At 41.8% G+C, this 8,102-nt stretch overlaps 1 protein-coding gene across 1 annotated transcript; it reads right to left on the minus strand.

The window, feature by feature from the left end:
* Positions 1-5,690: 5,690 nt before the first annotated feature.
* On the minus strand, positions 5,691-6,968 carry LOC145213932 (uncharacterized). Its single transcript, XM_080082337.1, has one exon. The coding sequence runs from the start codon at positions 6,891-6,893 to the stop codon at positions 5,691-5,693; it is 1,203 nt and encodes a 400-aa protein (XP_079938463.1). The 5' UTR covers positions 6,894-6,968.
* Positions 6,969-8,102: the final 1,134 nt, after the last annotated feature.

Genomic DNA, 8,102 nt, shown 5'->3' on the forward strand with positions numbered 1-8,102 from the left:
ATGACGTTAGTCATGAATATCAGCATCAAGGTACTAACTTTTAGAGAAATCATTGCCCTTCACCTGCAGGAGTCTATCACCTATTGCTTCTGTCTCTGGAGTAATGTAAAACAAATCAAAACATTTCGCCGCATTTTTTAGAGTGAAATTGTTGAAAACAAAAACACACTTTAGTACAATAAACTCTTATTTCACACTGGTAATTGTAAACATCCAACCAAATGTAGGCATGTGACATTGTCACCAAATTTCCCATTTAGCGCGTTTGTATATAATAGCCTATGCCTTTCTGCTAACTTTTGAACGAAGAGCGCACTCAAATTCAGAAATCATTGAACAGGGCTCTGCGAAACAGCAAAGTGCTGTTAAGTAATAATTATATTTTATAAAGTAGGCCTACTTTTGATTCCATTGATTAATATTTAAAATACACTACATTCCAAACTGGATACTCAAGTTTTCAGAATCAATCTTCTCTGTTGACGCAACTAATACATCGCATTAAGAATTTGAAGTGAAAACGTAAATGCAAGACTCAGTTACGCGACTGAAACCAAATTAGCTTTAGGCTTAAACCGACACTATTTTAAATCATGGACTATTTTAAATCATGGCAAGTCACAGGAAGTGTGCAATTAAAGTGTCAGGTGTAAAAATTAGACGCGATTAATGCACGATGTCATGATTAACGCTAAATCACGTTCTTTTGGTAATAACATCTGTCACATATTCAACGGTGTCAGTAATGTAATGTTCTGCCTTACAGTAATGTTCTGCCTTTTTCCCTTCGTTGTACGTCATACCGTTGTTACGTCACATAGCTGATTGTGCCGATATGTGATGTGATGCTGTTTACATACGGGACTATTCATTCTATTATTGAGTTGTTGAAAGCACCACGTGTTTTAACTGCGTGTGGCTTGATATTAAATACAACAGAACAAGTTAAGAAGCAAGGTGTCCGAACTCTCACGTGTATGCAAGACAGGCAAACCGTGACAACTGGGGGCTCGTCCGGGAATATCTTTTACTTCAAACAGAACTTGTTAGTGCTTATATCAGGCTATGTCTTCCATTGACCGATTAATTGCAGCTGGACAGCAGTTAGGCCTAGAAGGCGAAAAACTGAAAGAATTCGTAAACGAACAACAGAGTTTGGAAAGCGATGAGCGGCTTAGAAGAGCTGAGGAAAGAAAGCTCGAAGCAGATGAGAAAGCGAGACAACTGGAATCTCAAGCGGCAGAAAGGGCGCACTAACTGGAAGCCCAAGCAGCAGAAAGGGCGCACCAGCTAGAGCTTAAGAAGATGGAGATTCATCTGGCAGAGATTTCTGCTGCGAGTGTGGCAAACCCTGTTGTGCAAGCAAAGTCACCGAAGTTGCCGACGTTTGTTGACGGCAAGGATGAAATAGACAGCTACCTGCTTCGGTTTGAGCGATTTGCTGCTGTGAGCAAATGGGATAAGGCCGACTAGGCAACTTCATTAAGTGCGTTGCTGACTGGTCGAGCCCTTGATGTATATTCGCGATTGTCCGACAAATCAGCGAAAAATTATGATATGTTGAAGCAAGCTTTGCTTAATAGATACGACCTAACAGAAGAAGGGTATCGCCTGAAGTTTCGCGAAGCACGCCCTCAAGCAGAAGAGAGCTCTGAGCAATTTATAGTACGCTTGCAGAATTACCTGGGGAATTGGATTGATATGGTAGGGTGTGGCACTTCCTGGAATAGAGTGCGGGATCTGTTCGTCAAGGAACAATTTATAAAGTCTTGCCCAAGTAGTCTGGCTGTCCATTTAAAAGAAAATGCTCCCAAAGACATCACTGGTCTTTCTGCAATTGCTGATCAATTCTTAAATGCACATGAAGCGACTTTGGCGACTTTAGAAGAAAGAAAAAAACCTGCCAAGGAAGAAAATCGAGAAGGCGTGTGTTTTAAGTGTAAGAAGACAGGCCACCAGGCAAAAGAATGTCGCCTGCAGGGGCCGCCAAATAACGTTTGTAGATGTTTCATCTGTAACCGGACAGGGCATCTAGCGAAAGATTGCAGGGCAAGAGTGACGTTGCCCAAGTCTCAAGGTTCGGGTCAGTCAGCAGCGGCGGCATCTATCAAAAGACAACGTTCCACATTGAGTAATAAGTGCGACCAGACACCAGAGGCAAAAAGGTTGCCGGTGAAAAAAGGATATGTAGGCTCATTCGTGGTTGACACCCTACGTGATACTGGCTGCACGGGAATTGTTGTCAAGCGGAAGTTTGTGAGCGACGAAGACCTTTTTATTGTATAGATTTTTCAGTCACCCGAAAATGCAGAATGGAAAGTGGATTCGACAGCTGGTCGTGCCGACTAAATTGCGATTGAAAACGTTGGAAATTGCTGACGACTCAATCATGGGTGGTCATTTGGGCGTCAACAAAACTGCTGACAAAATCATGAGCAACTTTTTCTGGCCAGGACTTAGAGAAGATGTTAAAAGGTTTTGCCGATCCTGTAATGTGTGCCAAAGGACAGTAGGCAAAGGTACAGTGTCTAAAGTGCCTTTACAAAGCATGCCAGGTATTGACGTCCCCTTTAAACGGTTGCGGTTGATCTGGTTGGTCCGATAAAGCCTGCAAGTGAATCTGGTCACAGCTACATATTAACGCTAGTTGACTACGCTACGAGATACCCAGAGGCAGTGCCCTTAAAATCGATTACAACTGAAGCTGTTGCAGAAGCGTTGGTCAGCATTTACAGCCGAATCGGTATGCCTGAGGAAATTTTAAGTGATCTCGGCACACAGTTTGTGTCTGACTGCATGAAAGAAATAGAGCGCCTGCTGAAAATAAAGCACTTAAGCACGACACCTTACCATCCACAATGTAATGGACTTACGGAGAAATTTAATGGGACACTAAAGAAAATGTTAAAACGACTGTGCAGCGACAAACCAACGCAGTGGAACCGTTATATTGATGCTGTGCTATTTGCATATCGCGAGGTGCCTCAGGAATCAACCGGCTTCGCCCCATTTGAATTATTGTATGGGAGAACTGTAAGGGGACCAATGCACGTGCTACGCGAAATGTGGTCGAATCCAGATACGGATGAAGATGTGTTGACCAGCTACAGATATGTTTTTGAACTTCGTGAATGGATGGAGCAAGCTTTTATGATAGTAAAGGAAGAATTGGAAAAGTCACAGAACCGTTATAAGAAGTACTTCGACAGAAAAGCGAAGCGACGTACTTTTTCCCCTGGTGACTTGGTGATTGTTCTGTTGCCGAATGACAGTAACAAATTACTGATGCAGTGGAAGGGGCCATTTAAGGTTCTCAAACAATGTGGAGTCAACGACTACCAACTTGAAATCGGAAACAAAGAAAAGGTGCTGCATGCTAACCTGCTGAAGAAATATTTTGACAGGAGTAAGGAGTTTGGCCAAGGCATGGTCGTGAGTGCTGTTGGAGAAGTTGGTGATTCGGGATTGGAGGACGAATCCAGTTTGATCGAGTGTGTTTGTACTTCGGCCAACGAAACCGTGGGGGACGTGAAATATGGTGAATCACTGGATAAATACCAGAGAGAAGAAGTGAAGTCTTTGGTTGAGGAGTTCGAGGAAGTGTTTTGTGACGTTCCAGGAAATTTAAACTTGGTGGAACATAGGATAGATTTGACAAGCAACCAGCCTGTGCGTTCGAAGCCGTACCCAGTACCGTACAAGTTGCGTGACGAGCTAAACAGTGATTTAGAGGATATGCATTCGCTCGGTATCATTCGACCATCACAATCGACGTACGCTTCACCGGTGGTTGTGGTTCGCAAGAAGGACGGCACGAATCGGGTCTGTGTCGATTACAGAAAATTAAACAAGATCACGTTATTCGACCCAGAGCCGATGACCACTGCAGATGAGATTTTTGGGAAATTAAGTGGAGACAAGTATTTCTCTACTATTGATCTGACTAAGAGATATTGGCAAGAACCGGTTGCTGCATCTGATGTCTATAAGACTGCGTTTGTGACACATGGGGGCACCTACGAGTTTGCAAAGATGCCTTTCGGGATGATGAATTTGTCCGCAACATTCGTGAGAGCTATGCGGAAATTGCTCCATGGGTTGGAACAGGTGGAAAGCTATATTGATGACGTCATAGTGCACACAAAGACGTGGGGTGAGCATTTGTCCACACTTCGAGCTGTTTTGGAAAGGTTCCGTCATGCGGGGGTAACAGCAAAGCCTTCAAAGTGTTTGATCGCTTCGACAGAAGTGAGTTTCTTGGGACATTCCGTTAAATTCAATGAGCTGGGAATGAGCGACGATAACATGGTGAAGATACAGAGAGCACCGAGACCAGTCAACAAGACTGAGGTGCGTTCCTTCTTGGGCTTAACCGGATATTACCGCGACTTCGTTCAGAATTATGCCACAATTGCAGCGCCATTGACAGAGCTAACGAAAAAGGGCGAAAAGAATAACGTTCGCTGGGGTGCTGCTCAAGAGGAATCATTTAAAGCACTCAAAGAGAGTTTGTCGAAAGCTCCGATTCTGCGTCTGCCTGACATGCACAAGCAGTTTGTCTTGCGTACGGATGCTTCAGACATCGGCATTGGATGCGTCCTATTACAGAAGCACGGCGATAAGTTGTTCCCCGTTCGTTATGCCAGTCGCAAATTGAGCGCACCGGAACGAAAGTACTCCACTATTGAACGCGAGTGTTTAGCGATTGTGTGGGCGATTCGCAAGTTCGAATTGTACTTATATGGTGTTGAATTTAAGTTACAAACCGACCATCAACCATTGGTGTATATTGACTCTGCCAAATTTTTGAATTCCAGAGTGATGCGGTGGGCCATGTTTTTGCAAAACTACCGTATTGTGTTTGAAAGCATAAAAGGGCGCGACAATGTTGGTGCTGACTTTTTGAGTAGATTGCCTGATGTTTAATCGTATATGTGACAAAGTCGTTGAATTGTGTTGTTGTGTTTGTCGAAAATTGAAATTTTGTCCTAAAAGAGGGGGTGATGTCACATATTCAACGGTGTCAGTAATGTAGGCTAATGTTCTGCCTTTTTCCCTTCGTTGTACGTCATACCGTTGTTACGTCACATAGCTGATTGTGCCGATATGTGATGTGATGCTGTTTACATACGGGACTATTCATTCTATTATTGAGTTGTTGAAAGCACCACGTGTTTTAACTGCGTGTGGCTTGATATTAAATACAACAGAACAAGTTAAGAAGCAAGGTGTCCGAACTCTCACGTGTATGCAAGGCAGGCAAACCGTGACAACATCATTTATTTACCAAAAGCGAAAGACATTTTCCTGTGCGCCATTAAACAGATAAATATAGCCTATATGTGTACTAACGTCTGTTACACAGATTCACAAATAGGTGACTCCAATCGTTAGCCTACAACTAAACATTTTGGTAATACTGTAGCATATATTGGAAGAAATGTTTTAAACCAAACCGACAATATTATGTACCCTACTTGCCTGGGCATTTCGTAAGTCTGTCTATTAGCTATTTAAAGCAGACCTGGACAACTAGATCTTTTTTCGGTTTTTTAAATTAGATTAGAATTAAAATTAGAGCATCTCGGTTATTTTCAAATTAGATTAGAATTAGAATTACCACTATTTTAATAACTGGAAACTAAACTAGAATTCCAACTAGAATTAGATTTAAACCAAGCAACTTCAGTTCATATCAAATCGGAATTTATTCTCATAACCATAAGAATGGCGAAAATTTTAACACCAAGATTGGCACGTTTAGCACGGTATAATTCGCCGGCGTGGCTGAAAACACGTTCAGACGGAGGTGATGTGGCTGTCATTCCAAGTAGTTCCCGAGCAGCAATCTTAAGATGAGGAAAACGTTGTTCGTTTTTCCAGTACCCTAATACATCACAGTCCAAACTCTCACATTCCCCGGTAAAGTACTTTTCTACTTCATCTTCCAGAATCTTTTCTTGCGTCGGACCCGCAAATTTTCTCTTTTTCTTGGACATACTTGACCGCATGAACGAAAACAAGCCTCGGTGAGCGTTCTCTTTCTCTTCAGACGAGCTACTAGTCTGGTCGTGGTCGGATCCAGCACTATCCAAAGGACTGTCACGGTTCTCGGCATCAATAGCCGCTTTTCTTTTCAGAAGTTCCTTCGTCAATTGCGCAGAAAGTTGTTTAAGTAAATCTCTTTCTTCTTCGGTTTGCAACCAGTCGGCTTTAAATCTTGGATCTAAAAATGTAGCGAGTCGAAAATCTTCTTGTTCAAGATAAGGATTTAGCCTTATGTTAACTTGTTCAACTAGAATACGAGACAAGTGTAAAAACTCGCTTGCCGTTGTACTGGCTCGTAGTGTCCGGGCTACCTTCGCCACTTTTGTTATCGTAGAGTGAATCACAACTCGCTTAGAGACATGATCTTCTACTTCATTGGGTAGCTTGGTATTTATGTTTTCTAGTGCGTGGACGACACACAGTTGCATAGTATGCGCAAAGCAAGATACCCTCTTTGGCAGCAGTGCTAAAAGTGTATCAAGGTCTACATTTGGGTCTTGAAAATCTTCCTTGTCGCTGAATTGTATGTCTTCGTCGTTTCCAACTTTCATTTCAGTCGTCTTTATATCTATTAGCGAAAAGTCAAAGGCTTTTTTCATTGAGCTAGCGTTGTCGCTTATGACACGTCGAACTTTGCCATCGATTTGATATCGCATGACAACATCTTCATATCTGTTAGCTATATTGACCGCTGTGTGTCTCTCGGCGAAATGTTCACAACATAGAAGTCGAGACTTAAGATTAAATTCGTCGTCCACAAAATGTACAGTAAATCCTATAAAAGAACGCATTTGACGGTTAGTCCAAATGTCAACAGTGACATACACGCTGGTCAAACTTTTCATTTCAGCTTTGATTCCGTTTATGACTAGCTTTTCTGTAAAGGGAAGGTGGGTATCTTTAATCGTTTGCCGATGAGGTATCGCATAGCTCTCATTAAGTTCGCCTAAAAGTCCCCGAAAGCTTGGTTCGTCAACAATTGAGATTGGCAATGAATCACAAGCAATGCTTTTCAGCAACAGCTGGGTTATTTGCCTTTGTTTCAGGTGATGTTTGGAATATTTTTTCGCAGCATCTTTGCGAAAATGGTCTGTTATTTTTACTAGAGATTTTTGCGAGGCTTGACTTTATGACTTTGACGGACAAAAACAATTGCCATCGTGTTGACCCTTTGCTATTTTAGCGGCTTCCTCAGCTTTCGCATCCCGGTACTTTCGGTTTTCCTTCGGGTGCATACAGGACAAATGCGCTTCCCAGTTGGACAAGGAATTTTTGAAACCCTTATACTTGGAGTTTTTTGTTTTTTTTCTTCACTCATAGCAAACATTGCGCTATTGGATGTTCTGGATCTGGATCTAATAATTCAAAAAATGGGCGAAGCGATGCTGGAAGCTGTTTCTCACCTACACTTGTTTTGATACTTGATTCTTCTGGAGCTATGTTCATTTTCAACCTTAGTGCAAACCTTTTTGTAAATAAGTACTACTCTAAGCAAAAAATAAAAACATAGTTTTGGATTTTAAGACTAGAATACCTATACTAGTTTGGCCTGCACTGCTCTAAAAGAAGAACTAACAACACAGCTAAAACTCAATTTTCCCTAAACTGCAAATCTCCATGACTGAAGATAACAACTAATTTAAGCAATTGAACTTCAATGCATAATGCAACTGGCAGACAAACTGTGTTTCTATTTGGTACCAGACTACATTGTGTTGCAACAGCTCATGGGGTAGGTATTGTTCGTCACAATGCCCAGTGTGACGAAAACATGTTTCAATAAGGGATGGGTTTTGTTAGCAACATGTCTCTGTGCGATTGGACAAGAAACGCATGCTTGTAAATGTCGTTGGACAAACTAGCGATTTTTGGAAGAATGTAAATTAGATTAGAATTAGAACTAGAGCTTACTCGATATTTCCAAACTAGATTAGAATTAGAATTACCGCCATTTTGCTCTAATTTGCCCAATTAGACAACTAGAATTATCTAATTGTCCAAGTCTGATTTAAAGCAAATATAAACCGGCCCGCATTTTCGCAGTTAAAAATTTC

Source organism: Phallusia mammillata, chromosome 2 (genome assembly GCF_965637545.1).
Source record: "Phallusia mammillata chromosome 2, kaPhaMamm4.hap1.1, whole genome shotgun sequence".
Taxonomy (NCBI): Eukaryota; Metazoa; Chordata; class Ascidiacea; order Phlebobranchia; family Ascidiidae; genus Phallusia; species Phallusia mammillata.